The following is a 26990-nucleotide window of genomic DNA, read 5'->3' on the forward strand; positions in this document are numbered from 1 at the left end:
GGGTTCGTATGTACATGTCTGTGAAACCTTCTGCACTCATGAGAAATAGGCATGCTGTATGAAATCATTACGAGAGTTTCTCAAGCCTGAAGTACTTTGGATTCTGAATTCTACAAAACAAACTCTTTCTCAGAACTGGTTTGGTGCCTCTATTTGTAATTTCTATTTGCATTATCAACATTTTCAATGTAATTCTGTGGAACCGCTTTAGGAGAACGTTGACAAGTTAGTGCTGTATAACATTGTGTGCTATTTTTACATTTGTTACAAAAAAGTTATGTCTGCACTGTACTGTGAACCCAAGAGTTGGTGGATTTACAAGGTAACTGTGAGATCATTTCCACACTCTTATAAATCACTGGCTCTCTCCGAATACACAGTTCCAAATGACTTTACCACGACAATACACCCACTCTAGAGCTATACGCAGAAAATAAAGTCACTGTCTTCTTGATCTCTTCAGCTCAGTGACAATAGCAGCGGCTCGGGAAGTGTTATAAAACTGAAAGAAGAGCTCGGTTAGGGTTTATATTAATTCTTAAAGTATGTTCAAATTTCCGCACATGTGGTTTCAGTTGCATGATCAATGACTGGAGTATGTCAGATACCAACCACATCCTTCGCCAGTTTCCTTCTGCAAGTACAGTAAATCAGACCTCGCTAAAGGAATCGCTTTATGTCAGCGGGCTGCTATTGTCAATAAGTGGAGTTTCATTTTATAGTCACACTTTAGATGAAAAAATGCTGCATTATTTGCACAAACCACAACAATAATTAAATAAAGATGATATAGGATTGCCAACAACTACAAAATAATACAATGAATGTCAATGATTTCATTCCACCAACACATTATGTTTACTATGAGGCAACAGTGGCATTATTGGTCTTCACTAATTGGAAACATTTGGAGAACATGAAGAAAACAGAAGCAATAATGAAATCCAGATGGGTCCTTATTATTGCAAGACATGCCTAAAATCACATCAGCTATGGGAAGAGTGTTTCATTTCCAACACATAAAGGTAGCTTCTCAGCAAAGAGTGATTGTTCAATTAATAATAATAGGGAACATCCCTCCTGATGTGAAATTACCACTCATTTGTGGTTTAGCACTTTACAAAAAGTTGAAGACAGCTCAAGCGGTGGTTGCTATAGTTCAGAAAACCAACAAGGCCTGGAAACTTGCTAATCGTGTTTTTGCACAAATGTTTGGATTTGAAGGCTTTCCTCCTCTTTTGCAAGGTCAAAAGGCTTTCCATGCTGTCACAGGAGCCCATGTGAGAGGCGGTATTTACTCTGCAGTAAAAGCAGAGTGGGAACACTCTGCCCCATGTGCCATGGCTTTGGCTGTAAAGTCTCTGTTTTTGTTTCTCCTACTGAAATTTATCATCCACAGCGTGGCCGCAATGACATTTGGAAACCTCGGGATGTGTACAGATCAAGTGCAGGATGAAAAGCTGAGATGTGCTGACATACTAAATAGGATTCGATATGCTAAAGTTCTTTTGCTATAAAATTGGCTACAGCTGTGAATAAAAAAGGTGTAGGAATTTAACATTTTCTGTTCCTGATTCTGGCGCATAAGAGTAATTAGTTTTGTAATCAGACTTAGGCTAACTTGCCAACACACTGATAGAGCAATTTGAAACTAGATTAAAAAAAGTTAGTCTAGACAAACTTTAAGTTGGCTTTAGAAAGCCAGACCAGGAAGTTAGAAAAAGTTCTAAAAGCTTAAAAAGTGTAAAGTTTTAAAAGCTTTTTTTTTTTTTTTTTTTTGAATGTTTTGAAGGTAATATGGTCTGTCAGACATAGATAGATAGATAGATAGATAGATAGATAGATAGATAGATAGATAGATAGATAGATAGATAGATAGATAGATAGATTGGGGGTTGCTGTGCAGTTGCTAGGGTACCCAGAGCAGTTGCTATGGTGTTACTAGCATGTTATTAACATGATTAGTATGTTCCTAACATCTTTCTAGCATGATTAGCAAGTTACTAGCAGGGCTAACAAGTTACTAGCATGTTTCTAGCATGAATAGCAAGTTACTAGCATGATCAGCATATTGTTAGCATGACTAGCAAGTTGCTAGCATGCCTAGCATGATTAGCAAGTTAATAGCATGTTGGTAGCATCTTTCTAGCATGATTAACATGCTGTTAGGAGGACTAGCAAGTTACTAGCATGATCATTGAATCATCTCATTTGTACATTTGTACATCTGCTTGTGCCCCATTGATCTCTGGTTCATCTGCAGATTTAATGGCAATCTTGCAGTGCCACTGAAATTAGTGCGTGGTCCACTGCAGTGCAGGTTTATTTTAGCATGGTATTTTGTCTGTGAAAAACATAAACAAAAAAACATTACATGAATAAAATGCTTTGAATATGACAAATGATATTTGGATGAAATACAATCATATAGTGTTTTTATTTGTAAAAACAGGTATAGGAAGAGTAATACATTTCTGATACATCTCATAACTAGAGTTTATAATTGAGCTTTCCATCGAAGTACAAGGTTAATCATTTAGAACGTAATACAGCAATATAGTAGTTCGATAACCTTTTCACACAGCCAGTGGAAAATTAATGCAAATAAATACATGACTGTAGACCAAATGGGACGATTTACGCAATTTAAAAGCTCATATGTGCTCTGATAGTCTATAATAAACATAACTTTTAAGACATTAGTGTGCTGAAAATTATTGTGCTGTTGCTTTGCATCAAGCTAAACAGTGAGAAGTCCTGCAGTATCACAGAATATTGGTCCATTAGCATTTCCAACCCAGTCACACATTTGTTGCTTAATATTGTGAGAGCGATGTCTTCAGATGGTTTACTGCAAGCGTTCCTTCTCCATTACATCTGTAAGCAGATACGTGCTCTGCTGTCCAAAGTCAAATCCTGGTTTCCAAGCGATTACGCCTGCTGGCAGACACTCATAGGCTATACATACAGATAAGAAGGCTGTGGTTTGTAATCTCATTGCATCAATCCTATTTCTTTGGGTTAATTCCTCCTGCTCTGACCTAATGTCAACTAAGAGGTAAAACAGCTTGTTATAATCAAGAAGAGTGCAGATAAAGAAAGATGAGCGGCAAGCTGCCCACATAGAGAAATTAAAAGGCACTTTGCTAAAAGTATCTGTCTAGCAGCTGGTTCTTCTGAGAGTGTAAAAAGCATTTAAAATGAAGAAAGCCTTTCTCACAGAAATCTAAAATCAGACGCTGTAATGCTGTCAAAATCAAACCAGTGCAATACTATAAGAAAATCACATAACTGGACACACTTCTGTTCAAAATGTGACAAATGTTAAATTAATTCTAAATAATAATTAATCCGCATAACTTTTGTCTTAAAAAAAAACTAACAAAAAAAAAAACATTCAAGGCAAAATGACAAAGAGTCCAGAAAGGCTATGAAATCATCGTTTTTAAGCCAAAATGGTACAAAAATAGATATCAGATCACACAAGGACATTGCACAGTTAATGAAAATATCTACCATATTTCCAATGATATATTCAATATTTGAGTAATAGAAGTGGTCATACTATATCAGATACACAATTAACACATCCCCATGTCTGCAACTTAAAAACACATATATTTTTGCCTTTCTGAGGAAATGTAAGGACTGTAAGGATTTGTTCATGAAGAGTTTTCAGTTTGTCAGTGGTGATCAGGAAGTAGTGAGATGCTTTGTAACACTTCCAGCCAGACTTTGTAACAAAAGAGGTATTGTTCCTGAAATCAGAGAGAAGAAACCTGTCCAGAGGATTTATATGACTATATTGTATATTGAGAAGAAGGATAATGCAAAAATAATGAATAAACAAACCTACACAGTGACTGAGAAATAATGTGCACTAGTCAATTTCCCATCATTGATTTATATATTCACCTGAAGGAAGCACTCTTACTCAATGTCCTGACATACTCACCTTGGTTTGAATCATGCCGTGCCGCTGGAGTCTCATCTCCTTTACAATGCCACTCACGTTAATCTATGGCAGCAAACAGAAGAACAAACAGTACATTCAGCTCCTCATAATGTTACACTGTGTATTTAAATGAGAATTCTTTCATTACTTATCAACACAAATTTTCACTTTTGGATGACCTATTGCTTTAAGTTTGGTGCTAATGCTATGCTTGTTTAAAATACTCACACTTAGGTCTTTCTCAATTAGACTGAGGATGACGTCAGTGCAGATGAGGACTCCAGATCGGCCAATGCCTGCACTGCAGTGGACTATGATCGGCCCTTTAGTGTGAACAGCCCTCATGTAGCGCATGAAGCACACCAGCTGCTCGGAGGAGTGTGGCGTGCCATGGTCAGGCCATGTGGTGAACTTTAGATGCTTTACAAAGTGAATGTCTCCACTCTGGAAATGTACACAATTTAATGGGTTTTGAATACAAAGTTGCATAACAAATCAATAATTGAGATTTTGGGAGATTCGAAATTTAAACAGTTTTGTCTTATTTCCAATAGAAATATCGAAACGTTATTAAAACATGTAAAAAAAAACAATTATAAATAAAAAAGCATTTAAAATACATTTAAATAAAAGATTAATTCTGCATTAGAGTTCAAATAGCTGACAGAAACAAAATCCACAAGTAATCCACACAACACCAGTCCATCAGTTCATTTCTTGTGAGGCAAAAAGCTGTGTGTTTGTACAGTAAAAAACAAATCCATCATTAAAAGTTCATCCACCATTAAATGTATTACTTAAATTGTCACTTCTGGCCAAACTGGCCGATAACACTTAATAACACTTGCCCAAATGAAAAGTCCTTCCCCTGTTGTCAAAAAAATCTTTCTGACGGCACCCATTCACTGGTGAGAAAGTGATGTCATGCTACATTTCTCCAAATCTATTCGAATGAAGAAACCCATCTATATCTTGGATAGCCCGAGGGTGAGTAAATTCCCTGAAAAAAATGTTTCTGGGTGAACTATTCCTTAAGGGATGTTGAAATCATAGCGTGACTGTGATGCTTAAAAAGTGGCTTTTACAGTGAAATGGTTACAGTAAGAAAATTTCCATCAGGTACATGCTCCTAACCTCTTTTTCCACCATCTTGATGACCTTAATGTGGAAATAGCCAAGCATCTGGTAGTTATCCAGGTGGAGCTGGTAACAGCTGGTTTCTTTGGGAATGTCGAGCTTCTCGGGCCAGTACTTGTGGCATTTTACCCGGCCATGTTCCACTTCCCGAGTCATCATGGCGATAACATCAGACTTGTTCTCCCACACCATCTGCCAGAAGTTATCCTGGGTGCCAGGCAAAGGGCCCTGAGCAGAGATGTAGAAGAGCTTCTCTGTGCCCACCTTCATACGAATGTAGCTGGCATTGATGTAGCCCTCATTCCCTCCGACAGGAACACGCGTTTTATCATCTGATTGTTCAAACAGTTGAGATAAACAGGGATTGTGAATTGTGATCAATTCATCTTCATACACAGTTTGAAAAACTAAGCAATTATTTCTGCTGTAATGATAAATGTATGTTCCTCAGCCAAGAGTTTAGTACAATTGAGCTTAAACAAGCATGCATGTTATGTGGCCATAATATAAGATAAGAAAACAACAGTTAAACTCTCTATGATGGCTCAATTCCTATGGGGAAACTAAAGCACAGTGCTCATATGAAAACCAGCTGGTATAAAGGTATAAAGTTTTTCTCTTTTCAGATTCATTTAAAATCCATGCATAAGCAAACTGCTTTACTATCAAATGTATGCTTCCCAAACCACAAACAATTTTTTATTTGAAACGTAGGTAGGAGGTTTATACGAGGCCTCAGCATTCCTGTAATGAGGTGATTGCTGTTGTTGGCTTCGGTAGCCAACAGTGTTATTAATCTGCAAACCAAGAATGCAATGTTTTTGGTTTCCCCATAGAGGAGGAACAAATTGTACCGAGGTACAACAAATAGCTCCAAATAAATGAAATAAGCTCTCAAGGTCATGCTGGCTGGAAAGTCTGAAGGAGTGAACACAGGGAGCACGGTGAGAAGAATATTTTAGAGTATTCTCATGGTGATGTGTTGGTTCTTGTAGCCCATTTAGACTTGAGACTTTAACTTGCCATTTTTTTAAAATCCTGAAAGTAAATAAACGCAATGATAAATAAACGCATGATAAATGATTTTTTTTGTAACTAGAATTACAAAAAAACTACATTGCCTGTTTTTTTTCGGTTTATTTCAGTTAAAACCATAACATTACATTATTACTTATTAGGGTTGGGTCCTTCAGACTTACTGTTTCAATTTTTGGGGTCAGATTTAAAATATTATTAAAATAATATTTTTTTTTAAATAATAAAAAAACAATATATAATTTTAAGAATGAATAAAACACTTGTATTAAGAAAAGATGACTTAAACTAATCAAAATTGACAGTAAACACTTTTATATCATTACAAAAAAATTATAATAATATGAATGCTATTATTTTTATAACTTACTATTCATCAAAAAATATTAAGCAAAATCAATTATTTTAAATTGTAATAATGACCCCCAAACCTCTGTAAACATATACAAATATAACAATATAATAAAAATATAATATTTTAATCTCAAACATCCTCTTTCCATATTTGACCTACATATACTACGAGTTCATCAGTCAGGCTCTGGTGAGTTTTAAATATTTAATTAACTATGCTAAGATTTTGTGATTTTTCACTCATTTTATGTAGGTCCTATTTGTTAATAGCTTGTTTTGTCCTGTTAATCCAGAATCAGTAAGTGATATATATATATATATATATATATATATATATATATATAGTGAGAGTGCTGAAGGGATTGCTGTTGTTACACTTTAAAGGGGTCTGCTTGCGAAAACATGTTCAACACCTCAGAAGAGGAAAAGGGGTGAAAAACGAAACTGAGAGGAAAGGAGATAATCCAGGGGGGCATATGTGAGAGGAAGCGTATGTCACTGGGACTAGGTAAATTCGTGCGGAGCGGCCTCCACAATGGGTGGCATCATGCTTCCTGGAGAAGGTTGCAGCCCTTGAACTGCCTCCAGCAATAACAGTGGTTAAATCCCAGGGGCCTCACACTTTTCAATCCCGGGCGCTTTATTTGGGGAACAGAAGCCCAGTGAGTTGCCGTGATAATAAACAAACACTCCAGGCCAGGCTAGGGCCAGTCTGCCTCCCGCCAGCACATAAGCGCCGTATTGTGCCTATTCTGTACAGAGACCCCCTCTCTTCAATACAACTACAGCCCGCTCTCTGCATACTCGTTCTGACCCTGCACATGAATGGATGTTTCCCATTAACAGTGAAAGCAGATCTATAAGTCACACATCTCCTGTTTGACTTTACGTTTGCAGCGTTCTGTGTTTTGTTTTAAACTGAGGGCAAACAACGCCTCAAGTAGCCTCTGACCTGATTACACTTCACACCAGCAAAAACTGAAACAGTACTAAGAGGATAACCATGGCTGCAGTGTGAAAATGGCACCACATGGGTGAGGAGGTCCGGAAAGCCGCAAAGAGGTGGCTGATAGAGTGTGAAATACAGAGTCAAAGAGATGTCTACACTGGCACTGTAATCTAATATCCAGCACTGGTAGGAGACCTGGGAGTTAATAACCAGGGATTGGTTACATTTCATGTAATTGCCGTGTCATGTGTTCCATTGTTTACAGGTAAATGTATACAGGATTCAGTCCTCTGCTCACATTCGCTGTTATCTTAAACTGAACAAATGTTCTTTGCTCTGGAGTATTACTGTGAATTCACAGTAAATTTTGTTTGAGCAGTATAGCCAAACAAATCATTTAAATGTAATTAATAGTAATATATTAAAATTGTGTAATAATTAATAAATCAATAAATAAAGTTAAACAGGAGACTCATAGATTAATTTAAATCTTCACAATGAACAATGTGGGACAATATGGATGTTTTTTTATTTACAGTGATTCTTAACATTTTACTGTAAAAATCTGCATTTTTTTTTTTATTCTAAGAAATTAGAGTTTCCTGGCAGTGTACAGTGTGTGGTCCATGTGGTTGCAAAATGGTGTGAAAATGTACACCCAAAAATCTGTTTTATGAGAACTGAGGCTTGCAAACTGTAAAACGGCAATAAAAATTCTAACTGGGTTTGTGGAGGATTATGGGAGAAACAGAGGAACTCACAGGGCAGGATATCTCTGTATCTGTTCTTCTCCCGGTTTTCGTGTGCTTTTCCAACCAGGCAGTTGTCTGAGGGTTTCAAATGCTCTAAAGCCTATTAAAAAAAAGAGTCACACATGTTCACACTTAAATTACCATTCTTCAAATACTTTGATGTGTATTGTAGACACTATATTAGAGAGATAAACTACAGATTTATATGAAAATATTAAAACATTAAAAAAAGATGTTGTTGTATAAATAAGCAATAAAATATAGTTGTTTGTATTGATGTCAACAGTAAGAACCCACCATAAACTCTTTGATCAGATCTTGCTTTTCTAACTGTTCAAGGGCCTGTATGAGGGCTTTGACCCTGGAGCCAGAGTACTGCCCATTCTTAGATGGAGATATCACTGCAAGCCTAGCAAGCTCCACTTCTGACACAATAGGTCGACCTTAATGTAATAAAGCCTTTTCAGGTGATTTAAGGATCTACACAAGCCACAAATCTCTACAATACATTATTTTAGAATCACACAGATGGTGAAAAATATGAGCTATGAAGATAATGTCCAGTACATTCATTTACCTGTATTAGGAACGGTCTCGGGAAGCAGTGGCTGAGAAGCATTGTTTTCATCATCACCATCTTCTTCTTCATCACTGCTCCAGCTGTCTGACTGGCTGCGCTCTGTTTTCATGGCAGATTTTTCTAGATGCTGCTTCTGGGGGTCGGTCCTGAAGGGGGTACGGGGCAGGAATGAGCAGAGACCTTGACCACATTGCTATGTTCCGGGGCCTGTTATCATGCAAGGCTGATTTTCCTGCGATTTTTCCACCTAAAATGTAAAAAAGCTGCTAATTGCAAGTGCTACGTACTATAACAAGAGTGGCTTGTAGGCCAGCCTAACTAGAAGCCAAAGCTGTGATTATTGAGCCTGTATTTCATTAATGACTCTTTAGTGCCTCCCTGTGGCGGTTCCGTTTGAGAGCTACAGTATTGTTCAAAATAATAGCAGTACAATGTGACTAACCAGAATAATCAAGGTTTTTCGTATATTTTTTTATTGCTACGTGGCAAACAAGTTACCAGTAGGTTCAGTAGATTCTCAGAAAACAAATGAGACCCAGCATTCATGATATGCACGCTCTTAAGGCTGTGCAATTGGGCAATTAGTTGAATTAGTTGAAAGGGGTGTGTTCAAAAAAATAGCAGTGTGGCATTCAATCACTGAGGTCATCAATTTTGTGAAGAAACAGGTGTGAATCAGGTGGCCCCTATTTAAGGATGAAGCCAACACTTGTTGAACATGCATTTGAAAGCTGAGGAAAATGGGTCGTTCAAGACATTGTTCAGAAGAACAGCGTACTTTGATTAAAAAGTTGATTAGAGAGGGGAAAACCTATAAAGAGGTGCAAAAAATGATAGGCTGTTCAGCTAAAATGATCTCCAATGCCTTAAAATGGAGAGCAAAACCAGAGAGACGTGGAAGAAAACGGAAGACAACCATCAAAATGGATAGAAGAATAACCAGAATGGCAAAGGCTCAGCCAATGATCACCTCCAGGATGATCAAAGACAGTCTGGAGTTACCTGTAAGTACTGTGACAGTTAGAAGACGTCTGTGTGAAGCTAATCTATTTTCAAGAATCCCCCGCAAAGTCCCTTTGTTAAAAAAAAGGCATGTGCAGAAGAGGTTACAATTTGCCAAAGAACACATCAACTGGCCTAAAGAGAAATGGAGGAACATTTTGTGGACTGATGAGAGTAAAATTGTTCTTTTTGGGTCCAAGGGCCACAGGCAGTTTGTGAGACGACCCCCAAACTCTGAATTCAAGCCACAGTACACAGTGAAGACAGTGAAGCATGGAGGTGCAAGCATCATGATATGGGCATGTTTCTCCTACTATGGTGTTGGGCCTATTTATCGCATACCAGGGATCATGGATCAGTTTGCATATGTTAAAATACTTGAAGAGGTCATGTTGCCCTATGCTGAAGAGGACATGCCCTTGAAATGGTTGTTTCAACAAGACAATGACCCAAAACACACTAGTAAACGGGCAAAGTCTTGGTTCCAAACCAACAAAATTAATGTTATGGAGTGGCCAGCCCAATCTCCAGACCTAAATCCAATTGAGAACTTGTGGGGTGATATCAAAAATGCTGTTTCTGAAGCAAAACCAAGAAATGTGAATGAATTGTGGAATGTTGTTAAAGAATCATGGAGTGGAATAACAGCTGAGAGGTGCCACAAGTTGGTTGACTCCATGCCACACAGATGTCAAGCAGTTTTAAAAAACTGTGGTCATACAACTAAATATTAGTTTAGTGATTCACAGGATTGCTAAATCCCAGAATTTTTTTTTTTGTACAAAATAGTTTTGAGTTTGTACAGTCAAAGGTAGACACTGCTATTTTTTTTAACACACCCCTTTCAACTAATTGCCCAATTGCACAGCCTTAAGAGCGTGCATATCATGAATGCTGGGTCTTGTTTGTTTTCTGACAATCTACTGAACCTACTGGTAACTTGTTTGCCATGTAGCAATAAAAAATATACTAAAAACCTTGATTATTCTGGTTAGTCACATTGTACTGCTATTATTTTGAACAAAACGTTATGTTAAAACAAACGAACAGAAACAAAACAAAAACTGCAATGAAATTCAGTCCTTATGACCTGGTTTATGAGCAGTCATGACACGTTGCAGACTTATTAATAAACTGACCCTTTTGTGAGGTTTTAGTTCATTCAGAACAAACTTTGAGGTCTCATACTGTCCAATAACCTTGCAGCACTCTTGATACCAAATGTAATATACTACATTTAGCAGCAACAAAAAATGTGAGAAAAAAATATGGAAATTCAGTGACACTCACCTTTCCTGAAGCATGTCTGTGACTCCCAGAGATGGACAACACCTCTGACAGGTAGGTGTACAGTTTCGACTTTCCTACAGGCAAGAGATAGACAGAAAAAGGAGAAAGAGAAAGAAGAGGAGACAGGTGATGAGTTAACTCTGTTCAGGACATCCTTACTGTCATCTGTGTTTCAGCGGTTTCCTTTTTGTCTACTAATCTGTTGTGGGAAGGGCTTTCAATTCACTGGAGAAAGTCGTCAGTATTTTAATTTACAAGTTCAATCTAAAGGAGTAGGGAGGGATTATACCTGCTCACATTTCCCTCCAAGACCAGGACATTCTGAGGTCTGGAAAGACACAGGATCTGCCTGTGTTTCTGTTCGTGCTGTAATATCTGCAAATGAAGTGTTAAAGCAGGAGAAGACCGTTAAATCAATGAAACCAATATCTCAGTTTCTAACAAGTGTCAGTATTAGTGTTTGAACAATATAGCTTTTTAAGGTTGGGTTGATGTAGATGTCTAGAAAGCTAAAAAGAACAGCATTTATTTGAAATAGCAATCTTAGAAATTAACTTATGAATGGTAGTATATTTTACATAATTTACTCAATATTTAGTTACTATTATGAAAAAAGGAACTGATAAAAAAAGGATAAAAACAAAAAACTTCATTATCCATTGAGAATGCTGTTGGTATTAACTTGCATTTATACTGGTAAAAAAAGAAATGTATAGCCTGAATGTACTGTAAGTCGCTTTGGATAAAAGCATCTGCTAAATGCATAAGTATAGGTGTAAATGTAAATTTATATTTATCCATCAGTCAATACATTAGTTATAAGTTAAATTTTTTTGTTTTTGTTGAATGATATATGTTGAGTGATGATGATGCTGCCACTCTAACATAACAGATTTATAATGCAGAGGGAGCCACAGAGCGGGACGTACGTGTATGAGGGTTGCTGACCTGCAGAATTTGATGTGTTGAATTCCTGAGAGGCCTCAGCAGGGGAGCTGGAACCAGAGCAGGTTGTCATTGGCAGGATGTCCCTACATACCGTCAGCTGAACCGTGCCCTCTGCCTTCCGCAAAATATCCACAACTTTACTGTGGCTCAGTCCGGATACAATTATGCCATTCACCTGCAAACATACACAGATTTGGTACACATATGGTTTATCAATGAAAAATCACTGAGTGAATGGTTTGCACTTACCTCCAAAAGAATGTCACCCACTCGAAGACGACCGTCCTGCTCGGCCACACCCCCACAACAAATATCCTTCACTCTAAGTGTGCTCCCATTGGCCCCTCCCACCAGAGCAAAGCCCAGCTCCCCTTTCTCAGGCTTGGTGAACTCCACCTGGAGGATGCAGCTCTGCAGAACACAGAGGAACGGGAACATTTAGTCAGTCTTAACACTAAGGCATCATTAACACTGACTGCATACAAATAAAATTGGTCTTTTAAATCCAGTCATTAGGACTGACATTTCACACTGTCATTTTTCAAGTGATGAAATCAGATACATTTGCTCAGCTTAGATGGGTCAATATTCGGGAGAACTACACCAGTGTTTTAAAGTTTTTTTTGAACAATGTTCTTAGCCATCAGGGCAAAGTAAAGGGCTGTGTGGCAGTCACATCAATTTTCTTGTTTGACCTTCAGGATAATCTCAGGAGTGGAATGTCAACCTTGACAACCTCTATTTCAATTAGGCTTTTTGTCAGTCATATTTTAGCTGTTAGTTTCACATTTCTTGTGGAATATACCAAATTCCCATTTCCAAACCGAACTTATCTGCAGCTGGGATTTTCTGTTTGCATCAAACTGATTTTGAGTTAGATCATCGATGTAGTCTTCCAGCCATTTCTGCCCACACACAGTATGGGTAAATGCAGCTTAACCATCAGTGTTGCCATACCATTATCACTGTCTAAATGCTCCGCAGGTATTTCCATCACCATTTCACAAGCTGTCCCCTCAAGCCCAAAGGCAACATTGAAGGCTTGTTTCTTTTTGTCGAGTTCGATAACCCATATCCACATTGGTTTCATCAAACTTTGGCGGAACTTTATAACTAGCTGCCATCCTTCAACCATCCTCTGCTACCATGTTAAACTCAAATGAACAGCATCAGCCTAAAACAAGGCCGAGGGACAATTACCTCCTGCTCTGATGTGACAGACAGCCTTTTCCTGGATTGTATGGCACTGTCAGCTACAGGTTTAACTGTAACAGAAAAGAGAGAAAGATTTTGTATCAACAACAAAGAATTCTAAAACCAAAACTAAAGAATTTTTAAATGCAGTTCTGTAACTAAGCAGGACCATTTACTCTGAATGGTTCATCAAACTTATTCAACCAATGTCAAAGTTACACAAAAATGAAGACAAAAACAATCCAAGCACATCATCACATCCTATTCTTCATGATAAATAAGAAATCAAGATCACAACAATTTAAAACAATTCCCAAACTCACGAATGTCTCCCTCCTCTGCTGCCATTTCGGGGGAGATGTGTTGATGACCTGCTCCGTGCTACTGTAGGTAAACTATGCTCACCTTTTCAAGCTCTTTCGGACCTCCTGGCTAGCGATCTCCTAGCAACCCGGATGCCCACTAGATCAGCTGGCCTTTATTCATCAGACACAACGAAAGCGCACTTTGATCGGCCAGAGGAGGCCATGTCCCTTGCTAATAATTAATTCCGCACCTGCTGCCCTCTGAGCAGGACATGCCATGTCTGTCAGCACAGATCTAATGCCACAATTCCCAGACAACTGAAACACAGGAAACCAAAGGCTTTACCATCGGCAGGAGCCACCTCCATGTCAGGGGACACAGGCTCTTCCAGGCGGGGGAAGACTTTTTTCTCCTTCCATTCAAACAAACCTAAAGAGGAAAAATGGTAAAGGACAAAGAGAAGATGTTTGTGGTTTGAGATGTTACTCCAGAAATCTACATTTGTATTAAAAACATCTATATAAACTTTATAGACCAACATAGGATTTTTCTTTTAAATAAACAAATAAATTATTATTAATGATTATTATTTTTAAATATGGTACTCCATAAATCACAATTTCCTTCATTTTATGTTTTTAAGAAAATATTACACAATTTTTAAACCCTATCTATATGTTATTTTTTATGCACATTTAATCATTTAATTTAATTTAAGACTCATTAAATAACATAAATAGTTCGCCACACCACCATCAGCAACCTAGAATCAAGGCAAGTTTATGGCAAAAACCATAAATCTTTTTTGAGAAAACAACACTCCTTTTAATGCTTTTTTGTATAAAAATTAGTGATTGAAACCAAAATAATGAAATATTATTCAGGACTGACACAGTGGGTAATGCTGACTAATAAGAGCTGACACTCCACTTAAAATGACGCAATGGCAAGTGAAGCGTGCTATGAAAGCCTAGGCTGCTCTGGAAAACCACTGGAGATGCTCTCTGCCTCATTTCTGTCACTTCAGACTAGACTGAAACGTGTCGATCACGAGCGCCATCTCAGAGCAAGCAAAAACCCTTCCCACTGACAGCCGTAGCAGTTACTTGGCCCAAGGGAAGGTTAAAGTCTACATGTAACTCCATATAATCAAAAGAATCAATAATATCAGCAAACACACAATCTTATTACAGTTAACATCAACCTTTATATTTTGTATAAATTATGAATAAACCAATTATTGCTGTAATTCAAGTAGACTCGGCTCAAACGTACCATTCCATTTATCTACTGGTATCACTGGTTGGTCATCTCTGAAACAAAGCAAACATTAAATAAAAACTTATTAAGGCAAAAACTGATACTAATTCATGTTTAAACATAATTATTCTCCATTCAAACCTCATGGCTTTGAATCGGACTTTGCGTGGGGCACTCTCACACACTTTCACAGCATCCTCCAGCATCATTCCCAGGGTGCACTTCCCACATATATAAACAATCTTGTCATTGGGCTGGATGCTGCCCTCTTCACTAGCAGGGGAGCTTGGCACCACCTCCTGGACATAAATTCCCTGCCACTTGCTGCCAATACCCCCTGTCAGCTTGATACCTGCATAAACAGATGCAAAAGGATCATCATTTTGAATTGAATGTAAAATCTTTTTGTTATATATCTATATATATGCTATAAAGCATCTCCTCACCCAGTTGTCCGGATGGAGTCTTGGGGATGACAATGTCCTGGAGGCTGTCGGGAGGCGGCGGAGGGAGTAGATTTTGCACAGCTCTGCCCAGCACCATGTGCAGTCTTTTAGAGGAAGACCTGAGGATGCTAATAACCACATCATCTGTCACGCTGGTCACATTGTGACCGTTTACCTAAAAGGAGATAATGCCAATTCAAATCACTGACAATACAATCTTATGAAATCTTCAGAAAGGGACGGTCATAAAAGCATAACTGTGATTGTGTTTCTAATGGTGGGAAAAGTGGTACCATGACAAGCCTGTCTCCAGCCCTAAGTCTGCCATCTGCTTTGGCTGGATTATCCAGGATCTCCTGGACATAAAAGCAGTTGTCCAGTTTACTCCTGGTTATTGTAAAACCAAAACTGCCACACCATGATTTGGTCAGTGAGACATTCAGTTCAAACTCCTTCAACATGTCCTAAAGGAAGAAGAAAAGAGATGCTGAACAACTAGGCTATGCTAACAATAATTATAATTTAATAAACTTTATTTGATAAAGCAAGCTTCTCAATGGCACTTACACAGAAAAAAGAAAAACATAAATAGCAAAAATAAATAAAACAATAAATAAAGCAGGCAGTGAATTCCAAAGTTTTGAAGCTTAAACCAGCTCTGAAACGTATGCTAATCTAATGGCTTGTACATCTGTAGGCAAATGCAATCAGACTTTACCCTTTGGGGATCTTCGTCATCCTCCTCTTCATCATCATCATCCCAGCCGTTGTTGTTTCTGGCTGAGGGGAGGGTAAACTGGTCAGGAGGTTTCACTGGTGATGACGCTTGAGTTGCTTGCTGGTAGGATGGAGGTGTGCTTAACAGTGATGGGGAAAGGGCCGGTGGTGGTGGTGGAGGTTCTTTGGAGACAGCAATGCTGCAGCTTAGAGGCGAGGGTGCTGTGGTGGTGATGGTCAAGTATTCCTCATCAGCTATGATGGTCAGTCCATTAGCTGTGAAACTTGTCATGCTCTCTTCCACACCTTCAGTTGTGTGACTGTGATAAGAAATGTATATTTGTAACACATTTTCGTTTTTCAAGACCATTTTCTTGTATTAAGCAGTGAAGAAAGATCATAAGTTTGATTAAATATAAGGCAGCGCAACTGATTATTACAAGAACTATTTCTTGAGTATCAAATTAGTATATTATATTGATTTCTAAAGGATTGATTCACACTGATGACTGGAGTAATGGCTGCTGAAAATTCAGATTTGCCATGAAAGGAATAAACTACATTTTAACACATTAAAATATAAAGAAGTTCATTTAAATTTTAACAATGTTTTTGCGATATGATATTTTTGATCAAAAATATGCAGCCTCTGTGAGCAAAAGAGACTTGTTTCAAACTTTATTCTCAAAACCAGAAAATAAAATTTGATCGCATTTAGACATAATGTTAGGAACATATTGATCATTTTATAGATGATATCACATAGAAATAAACAAGCCTTTACCTGGTACAAGCTGAGACGGTATAATTTTTTGACTCTTGCTGATGGGTTGCAATTGCTGTTTCAGGGGCGGCTGGAGTTGGTGCAAGGTTGGCTGTTGTCACTTTAACAGTGCTTGGTGTTGGGGGTGGGGCTTTGCTCTCAAGCCCCTCCCCCATTCTGGCATGAGGTTTAGGTTCTCCAGCTTCAGCTGAGGATGGACGTGGAGGTAGGGGTGGAGGAGCTGATATATTCGTATCCAGCAGCTCAGTATCTGGTTTCTGTTGGGCCAGTGGAATCTCCTGGGTTTTCTCTGGGGAAGTTTCTTTCTTTAGACCCACCTCTATCACCCGCTTCTTGAGGAGTTCAATAAAGTCTGGGGCAACAGTCCTTATCTGCAGGTCTAGAGACCTAGATCTCAGTGCACGGGTTTGAAGTGTGTCATGACCCTGTCAAAAAAGGATGTGAGTTTGAAAAATAACATGTCAATTTTAGAGTTGTTTGCAACTATGTAGGAAAAGGATGTTACCAAAGAGGTCTCAGTATCTGTATGTTTATCCTGTGAAGTTCTGCAGATTGATAGCCTGATCTCAGACGGAGATTTTTGGAGGAGATGCAGAACTTCCTGTGGTAATAGAAAGACATACATTACTATTAAAAAGTCAACATTTTCAATGATTTTGATTTGATTTATTTGACCAAAAATAAAGTAAAAACAGTAATTTGTAAAATATGACTTTTAAAAATATACAAAATACCAATATATTAACAAGTCTGTAATTATATTATATTAACAGAATTGTTAATGTACAAATAAATATATGTATACAAATATACAAATAGTGAATCTAGTACTTCATTAAGTTATTTTTCTCTCACTCTGCTTTGATGCATCAGATCTTGAAATGCTAAATATAAACAATATATCCTTTACCTCATAGGAAAGGCCTCTGACAGATTCTCCATTGACAGCCAGGATTATGTCTCCCTCCTTCAGTAGCCCACAATCCCCTGCAGGCTGACCAGAAGAAAGGCTCTTAATATGCACCATGCTGCCCTCATCTGGACCCAGCTCAGATATGATGAAACTGAACCCCAGACTACTGAGACTCCTCTGTAGCGTCACCTCCAGGATGTTATCTGCCACAAAGAAAGAGCAGAACTCTTCCAATTTATAGTTTATAATCAGACTCACACACATTACAATCAGTTATATTTAACAGTTAAAGGATAGTTAATCCAAAATTGCAAAATTGCTAAATAAATAAATAAATAAAATACTTCTGTGGTAATTACAGTATACCCTGGCCACTCTTTAATATAATAAAAGTACTCCAAGATTCTGAAATTAATATTTTTAATAAATCAGTCCATTCAGTTCACAAGGCCAGTCAGAAAGATTTTTTTTACAGAATGAACTGATCCAGTTAACATATTTTTTGTATTTTCGGTTTTCTTTTTAATTTTAGTTGAGGTTTTAGCAATTTTGTTGTGTGCTTTTATAAGTTTTAGAATTTTTTTTTATAATTCTATTTAGCTTTATTTTTATTTTAGTTTCAGTATTAGCATTCATAATACTTTCAACTTTTATTCAATAATTTATTTCACTTACTTACCAAAATCTATCTAATTTCATGACATTTTAAGTATATCTTATATATTTTTTTAATTTATTTCCATGATCAAAAAATATTTTTATTAGTTTTATTTGATCATAAGACATCTGAATATTTGTAATATAGTCAAACGGACTGCTTTTATGGTGATTTTGCAAATTTTTTTAAAAGCTTGAAATTCCTGGACCTTATTATCTTTCATTATATTCATTATAAATTGTATCCAGGATATTTCAAAAAATTTAAATTTTCTGTGTACTGTGATGACAGAATTTTCATTTTTGGATGTGCTATGGATAGACTCTTTTGATGCAAAACGTATGCCAGTGCAAACATTTAAATTATGATGTAATATGTACATAAAAACAATGTTCCTCCGGACAAACTGTAAATTTGGCTGTATCTTTGAGATACATGGGTCCTGGCAGCTAGCACAGTGTAGCTGTCAGATTCAGTTGAAATGTTTTACATTGTTTTCTCCCCCTCTCTGATCCCCGTCTCACCATCTGACACAAAGCTGAAGTCCTTGGCCCTGACAGACAAGGCCGTTTCCATGGTCACATCTCTCCTCAGGGGGGTGGGCGTGCTTTGCACACTGAGTGGTGAAGGAGATCTCTGTCTCTCCATCGTGGATGAGACACTGTCCAGCACCACTGGAGGCTCTCGTTCCAGAACCAGGCTCACCACCTGATAATAACACCGTCATTAAAGCAACATGTTTTCTTAATTTATCATACTGGCTGCTGCACACAGCTATAGTGAACATACTCATGTCATCAGTCTTCTTAACACAAGGCCTGTTACCTAACCAGTGCGTGTGGCTGAAGATTGTGTGGCTGGTCAGCTTAAGTGTAATAGTGTGTCAGTATAACGACGCAGGCCTCAGCGTCATACCCCAGAAAATCTAATTAGCCCAGACAAAAATAACGACCAACACGTATGCTTTCATTTCAGATCTTTCTTTTGTGCTGTCTGAAAACCCGGAAGACACAAGGGTTGATGATGTTGTTGTCCTAAAGCAACTGACATGCTGAAGAGAAGAGCACAGGCCCTTCAGACATAATGTGACCTTCAGCTCGCCCTTGTTCTAGAGTTCACATCTTACAGCAGCTACTTCTCAAAATGTCAGCTAAGTTTAAATGAAAGCAACTGCTCTTTAACTGTTCGCAAAAACAAACTTAATGTAAGTGCTGTGTTACTCAAGACACATGTCAACATATAGTAGTATAAAAAGTACATAAGTAGTTTAAAAGCATCTCTGAAAAAAGATAGCACTTTATATACAGTATGAAAAAAAGGTAACTGTCTTACATAATATCCGAAACATGGGTGTTAGTGTTCTACTGTGGGCTCAATCATATCCAGTTACATAAACGGTTGTGATTGTACCACTCAGAAGTAATGCAAACACATGTCATTACCTCCCCCGTCCTCTTCAGGCACTCTACCGCCTGCCTGTGTGTGACGGCACGCAGGTTACAGCCATCCACCTCCAGCAGCCTGTCACCTGCCACACATACAAGACGTCATTGAGCTGGCAACACCAATCATGCTTCATCATAACCAATCAGGGTGTTGCATATTCATGCTCATTAGCATGTTAGAGACACATCTGAGTCATGTTTGTACAGCGTCAAGGAGATAATATGCATAAAATAAATATGCATAGAACACACTAAAAACCGGAACCACTACCGTTTGAAAGTTTAGTGTCTGGACAGTTCTTTGTTTTTAAATGAATTAATATGTCATTCAGCAAGATGCATTAAATTGATCACAAGTGACAATAAATTTACTATTTCAAAATTTGGATTTATAAAGTAGTACTGTACGTAATGTTTCAATTAAATTCAAATTTCAAATTTCAATTAAATGAACACCATTCTTGAACACTTGATTGAAAACAGTTTTCACAAAACAATTTAGCAGTACAATGTTTTCAGCATTGATAACAATAATAAAAACTATTCTTGAGCACCAAATTAAAATGTTAGAATGATTTCTGAAATATCATGTGACATTGAAGACTGGTGTAATCACTGCTTAAAAATCAGCTTTAGCATCACAGGAATAATTACATTTTAATTTACATTTCTATATTCAAATGTTTAAAAAATCCATTTAAATTGAAATTATATTTTACAATTTGTAGTGTTTTTACTGTATTTTTTATCAAATGAATGTAGTCCTGGTGAGCATAAGAAATGTATTCATCTTATCAATCATCATCTTGTCAAACATCGTCTTTAAAACATTATTCTAAGAAACATCTGTCTAAAAGATTATTTTTATCTGAATATCAGGTTTTATAATTGGTAATGATGGATCTTTACCTATCTGTATTCTTCCATCTTGATTTGCCGCTCCTCCTGGGATCACGCTTGTGATGTAGATTCCACCATGATGTACATTAGTGTTGATCCCCCCCTACAAATAATTAAAATAGTAACATACTCCATGTTTTATGATTTTGAGAAATGACATGACCTCCACACAGAGTAAAAACTCACAGCAACACTGATTCCCAAGCTGCTGTTGATCTTTCTGAGCTCCATGTAGATTACTTCACCTGGGTTTGAACTGAAGCTGGAAGAATTATTAGACATTCTTTCCTGCACAGGATGAACAATAAAAACATATTTTGGTTAATTTTTGTTCATGTCAGATGTTTTTTTAATAAACTGGACAAACTGCCTCACAATGACAATCACAACCACACCTGAAAATCCAGAATCCGCACCACAGGTATGTGCAGCCTTTTGCCCATTTTGGGAGCCATGATGTTGGAGAGGGTCTCCTCCAACTCCTCCATCACAGGCCTGTACTCTGCACTCAGGGTGCTTTGAGAGCCAAATCCTCTTTCCAGCATCAATTCTAAATTACTTGTAGCCAGTGATGTCTTACTGTCCCGGAGATCCTCTACTCAGGAACAAAACATGAAAACATTTTAAATGTGTAATTCCTACCACCAAATGTACCATAATTGCAAAAATACAGATGTACAGTAATGTCTTACTGCTAGGATAGGATAATGTATTTTTATATTAAAAAGTGCACAGTTCATTTTTAAAAGTGAAAATATAAAGACAGCTCACATGTAAATAATTGGTACAATATGAAGACATACGTTTGGGTTGGGACACTATGAGCTCCACTTCATCTGGGCTGCTCTGCAGTATGGCAGCAGCTATATTAAACATCACCCCCTCTAGACTGATCTTATTCAGAGAGATCAGCCGACCACCTAAACACAAACAAAAGAAAATAAGTCTTTTCCATTTCTTTTCTTTTTGGCATAAAAGAGGGAAAATGTTCTGGATTTTACCGGGTCTGATTCTGCCGTCCCTGTCAGCTGGCCCGTCGGGAACGATGGATGCTATGAAAATTCCCAGATCTAACTTCCCAGTGTTATCCTCGGCGACTATTACAAAACCTTTTCATCAAAAGTGATACATCAGTATTCAAAAGCTTCACATTATACAAAAGATGCATGTTCATTTTCACTCACCGAAACCAAGTTTTGGATCCTTCTTTAAAGTAACACAGATGATTTCTCTCTCTGGGGTTGTTCTTGTGGGTGTGTCCACTAAAACAAATAAAAACAGATTTAAAATAGATATTATATAATAAACACATCCACTTTCTCATGTAATATTGAAAATAACTTTTATGTTTTATGTTGCATGTTATTAAGTTGAAATGTTGTTTATAATCAGCTCCCATGAGGTCACAGATCTTATCATAGAAATATCAGCTAATCATTAAAAGTCAATGTCAAACTTTATCATTAAAACCAGAGAAAGCGTCACTGTTTACCTCTTATAGACGAGATAGTGGAATGAACCTCTGAGTCCTGCTTTTGCAAAGAGACATTGGACATGATGCGATAGACTGGAGGACTGAAATTTTCTGGAGGGCTGCAGGCAATAATGATGAACACGATATGAGAGATATTTCGTTTTGTATTGTGATTTTAATAATGCTCAGAGCAGATCCATCAACACACCTGTTGCTTGGGCTCTGGTCTTTCAGTTCACTTGGGGTTCTTGGTTCAGGAATGTAATTTACTTCATTCTGTTGCTGAATCCGAACTCCAATCTTTGCTGGCAGGTCGTTGCAAGACTTGCTTATGGAGTCATTCGGTAATCCATTCAAACCAATATTGTTGAGCACAATCTCCGAGCAAGACAGCCTCTTTATTTGATTGTGTCGAGCGCGGCATATTGATGTATATTTTGCCACGTTATCGTCTAGGTTGAAATATGACAGAGATAACTAACTACAAGTTTGCAAACAAACAAATCTTTGTATCTTTGTAAAATGATAAAATAATAGAAATAATGTAACTATTGAAAATGTTAATCGAGTCCACTCAAGCATCTTAATTTTTTTTAATTAAAAAGCAATCAACTTCAAATGGCTCTGTATATAGAAATAATTGTTCACACCTGAGGCTAAACAGTAAGTCAGCTGCCGAGAGGTCATCTCACTGTGAAACTTGTGCTGGGCTGAGCAGAGGTTCAGGAGGTACTGTGCGATCTTTGAGCTCTCTGTCACAAATGAGTGCTTCTTCCCACTCGGGCTGCACTCGATGGTAAATTTTCGTCTCTATGACAGGATTAATGGAGAATATTAAAACCTTAAACCAAAACATCATGAACTTCAAACAACATGTTACTGGATTTCACAGAGTATCAAAAAAGACCTAAATAAACCAATAAACCACACAAATAATAACTCACACTTGTTGAGAGACTGTCTGTCTCTGTCCAGTGAAATTTGCGGCTTAACACACGAGAATGGTTCTTGACCTCATAAACCATAATTCCTTTGGCACAAATTCCCAAAACCAGCTCTCCAATAATAGGTTTCCTTTCACGGGCAACTCTGTGGAACAGCACTCCATACTCTGGCAGCTGCTGTGCAAACTATAAAGGCAAGAAAGACACAGGAGGTACTGATAAACTAGGCATTTATGAGCATTACAAGAGTATTTTTAACATGAGTGACTCTGACTGAAGACCAAAAGAAAGAACCTTTAAGAACTCCATCTCAGCAGCCTCTGGAAGCATGTGAGCATTATTGGCATGTAACCTTGGCATCTCCTCTCTTAAACGGGGCAAGGCCACTTTCTCTATGACTCTCTTAGAGATGTACTGCTCCATTTGGAAATAGTTCTTCCCATAAACCTGAAAAAGTCAGTGTGATATATCTTAACATACAGTCTAGTTGGATTGGTTGAAAGTTCAAATGTTCATTAATATCTCACTCACTTCAGGCAAATAATCTCCAAACTCAGCCTGCAGTGCTAAAGCAGCAAGAAACAATGCGGTCTCTTCATTACAGTACACTCTGTCCTCCAGAACGTCCCTCCTCAGCTGGAGATAATATTGGTGTCGTGTAAGTCTATGCCTTTTAAAATAATTCAACAAAAACAAACAGTGAGCATTATTAGCACTGCAAACAATTAGATATAATGCATTAAAGACCACATTAAATCATTTGACAAGTTTTTTTGGTTAATTTTCCAATCAACATAAAATTAGCACACCTGAAAAACAAAAGATGCGTAGGAAAAATAGTTCACTGTTGAATCAAAAATATAAAAAGATGCAATCTGCCTGATGAAGATCAGTGGACTGAAACTGCTTCTGTTTGTGACATTAAACTTCAGTATTTTACTTTTCAGAATATGGTTAATTTTCCAGGAAGATAAAGACTTCTTTAATGTGTTAAAAGTATGGGTTCAGTAAGTTTTAAAAGAAATTTTATGTTTTTGAAATCTCTTGAGTCTCGTATTTTCACCAAGGATGGATTTAATTTTAAATAACTTTTCTATTTTAATGTATTTTATAATGTATGGTTTGGTGCTTAAGAAACATTTCTTATTTTTATAAATGTTGAAAATGGTTGTGTGGCCTACTTCTGTTGTGGACACCGTGACACATTTTTTTCAGGATTTTTTTAAAACTACAGTATTTATTAATATATATATCAAAATCAAAATCATAGCAAGAACAATGGCCCGTCAAGTGCATGAAAACAATGGTAAAAAGTGGAATGTTTTTGCAGGGGTATGTAAAAACATGTTCTGTGTGAACGGCCCCAAAGAGAGTAGAAAAAGACATACAATATATAGGAGATGTCATCAGGGAAAAATTTGACACGGAGAAAAAGCGTAAATGGCGCAGAAGCCACTTTCTTCCAGTAATCTGGGGCAACCTTTGAGATTTTTGTCTCAGGGTCCAAAAAGAAAAATTCACCATCTAAATGAGAGAAAAATGTAATTAATTCTCAATGACTTATGTAAGGCAGTTCAAAGTGTACATTACAAACACTCATTCATTTTACAGTCATTAAAACCACACAAGAGAGCACACAAAGATATATATAAAGACTGAATTACCATCAGTGAAAGCAAGGCCAAAGTAAAAGTGCTCCACAAGGTTAGCGTGTGCCACAACCATGTCGAAGACATCTCTCCCGCGGGACTTGATTTCACATTTCACTGCCACACATTGTTCATTTGGCATTATCACATTAACCTCCCTTTGAGACAAGCCTGACTTGCCTTTCTTTGACTGCATTGATCAAGAAAGAAAAAGAGAAGAAGCTAAACATACAGAGACAACCTGCAATAAAGCTGCACAGAAGTCCTAAACACTTAAAACTTAAATTAATTATATACAGTATGCAACCAAAAACACTAAAACATAGTTTACCACTATAGATCCCGGCAGCTCTAAAACTATTTGAGGTTCATTAATCATCCTGGTAAATTCAGGTCCCAGACTCTAAAACATAGAAACACGCAATTAACCACATAGGATGCAGCATACATATCATTGTCCAGCACAGATGCTAAGCACATTACCTTAGCTTTCCTTTGGGAGAGACTGATTGCAGACTCAGTAATAGTGATACAGGGACTGGAAGGCCGGGCTTCACGTTTGGGAACGTTGAGGCATGTACTTTGTGACAGGCAACAACTTGTGCTTTGTCTGTGGTGAAGCCCCAGTGGAATTCCGGGATAATATTAGAGATTGACACTATAGCTCAATACACAAACAAACACAGCACTAATAGCTAATAGCCTGATCATATATTTAGAAGTGCAAAACAATACTACTAACCTGGATGAGCTCTGATAGGATGTAGTCTGACTAGGTCTACTTCTGAGAGACCAGGTTTTCTGTTGTAGGGAAATTCCTGAGGAAAAAAACAGCTAGACTGAATATTGAAATATTGCTGTAGGACTATTTCTAAATGCTCTGCTGTAAAGAGAGTGCAAAAAATATTTAGAAAATTGAACATGCATTTTTATACATTATACATTAGATTTTATGCATTAAAATTCTATTTATTTATTTTGCATACAGCAACAATGGATTCACTAAACATCTAAACGTGATATTAGCTACTGTTTAAAAAAATCTACAAAATTTATATTTTTATTCAGCAAGGATGCATTAAACTGATCAAGGGGCAGTAAAGACATTTCTAATATTACAAAAGATTTCTTTTTGAAATAAATGTTGTTCTGTTTATTCTAACTTTACCATTCATCAAATACTTTTTTTTCTTGAGCACCAAATCAGCATTAGAATGACATCTGAAAGATAATGTGACACTAAAGACTGAAGTAAAGACTCAGATTTGCCATCACATATATTAAAATAGAAAACAGCTTTTTTTTTAAATAATATTTCACTGTTTTTACTGTATTTTTGATTAAATTAACTCAGTCTTTGTGAGCATAAGAGACTTTCTTTAAGAAACATAAAAAAGTTAACAGCCCCCAAACTTTTAGATGCTACTGTATGAGCTTACCTTGCTTTGGCTCGGAGTCAAGAGACAATTTGCGTGTCTCTCCTGAAGCTCCGTTCCCCTCTGTATAACCAGGATATGGTCCACGCTTACCTGTTCAACAGAGACCTGATAAGTGACCACATGCAATGTATACTGTACATCCACTGTATACACAGCAGTTTATAATGCACATGGTTGCACAAGGAACCTCTGGAAAACAGCCAAACATGAGATCACTACGCTTTACATTACAGTTTGTGTTTAAGCATCAGCGCTTTGAGCCTGATTACAACCTTTTGTAATCCCATGTTCGGTTTAAGTTAAACCGTTAATCCTATTCTGGACAATATTTTATTGGTGCAGTGGAGCGGTCTTACGCACATGTTAGTCAAACCTGCAGGGTTTTAACTAATTAAATTTTTAGGATAAACATTATAATCCAAGGAATATGTCGGGATTACCACTGAAACGGTTAGTTGAGGACAGCGTTGAAGACAAATATCTGGCATCAACACCCACTTAGACTAGTTTATACAAAGGATCTGACGTGCACAGACTGTAACATGACAGGCTAAAACTCTTCTATAAATACACACTAAAACAACTAATTTGCAGACTTATCAAACATCAAGTCACATGCAGTATATAAACATTTTTAAACATTCAATAATTCAAATATAAAATAACAATTTAAAATATTAAAAAGAACAATATTCAGCCTATGTTCAGCTTTTCATACTTGAACGTATTTGACAACATGCTTTACATTTCACAACTATAAGAACATAAAGGATGAAATTCTGTGATTGAAAGGAAATTCCTACCATGTAGTCTTTCTCTGATCATTTGACTTCTCCCACTCAACTGTGTAACATTTTCA

At 37.2% G+C, this 26990-nt stretch overlaps 1 protein-coding gene across 1 annotated transcript; it reads right to left on the minus strand.

Annotated features, from left to right (window-relative positions):
* Positions 1-2419: 2419 nt before the first annotated feature.
* Positions 2420-26990, minus strand: LOC113075011 (tyrosine-protein phosphatase non-receptor type 13-like). Its single transcript, XM_026247725.1, is given in 42 exon segments — positions 2420-3758; positions 3956-4018; positions 4184-4399; positions 5090-5424; positions 8192-8282; positions 8480-8625; positions 8760-8908; positions 11055-11128; positions 11344-11429; positions 12003-12177; positions 12252-12413; positions 13203-13267; positions 13848-13931; positions 14778-14815; positions 14904-15114; positions 15209-15383; positions 15502-15672; positions 15927-16245; positions 16710-17134; positions 17215-17310; positions 17620-17825; positions 18805-18988; positions 19723-19808; positions 20635-20728; positions 20812-20913; positions 21021-21220; positions 21429-21545; positions 21627-21734; positions 21810-21887; positions 22118-22218; positions 22308-22551; positions 22750-22909; positions 23044-23229; positions 23338-23490; positions 23575-23713; positions 24432-24567; positions 24708-24882; positions 25024-25095; positions 25176-25302; positions 25435-25510; positions 26132-26221; positions 26935-26990. Coding segments are annotated over 42 exon segments (6033 nt in total). The 5' UTR covers positions 26957-26990; the 3' UTR covers positions 2420-3662.

The sequence above is a fragment of the Carassius auratus genome, unplaced genomic scaffold (assembly GCF_003368295.1).
Source record: "Carassius auratus strain Wakin unplaced genomic scaffold, ASM336829v1 scaf_tig00016197, whole genome shotgun sequence".
NCBI lineage: Eukaryota > Metazoa > Chordata > Actinopteri > Cypriniformes > Cyprinidae > Carassius > Carassius auratus.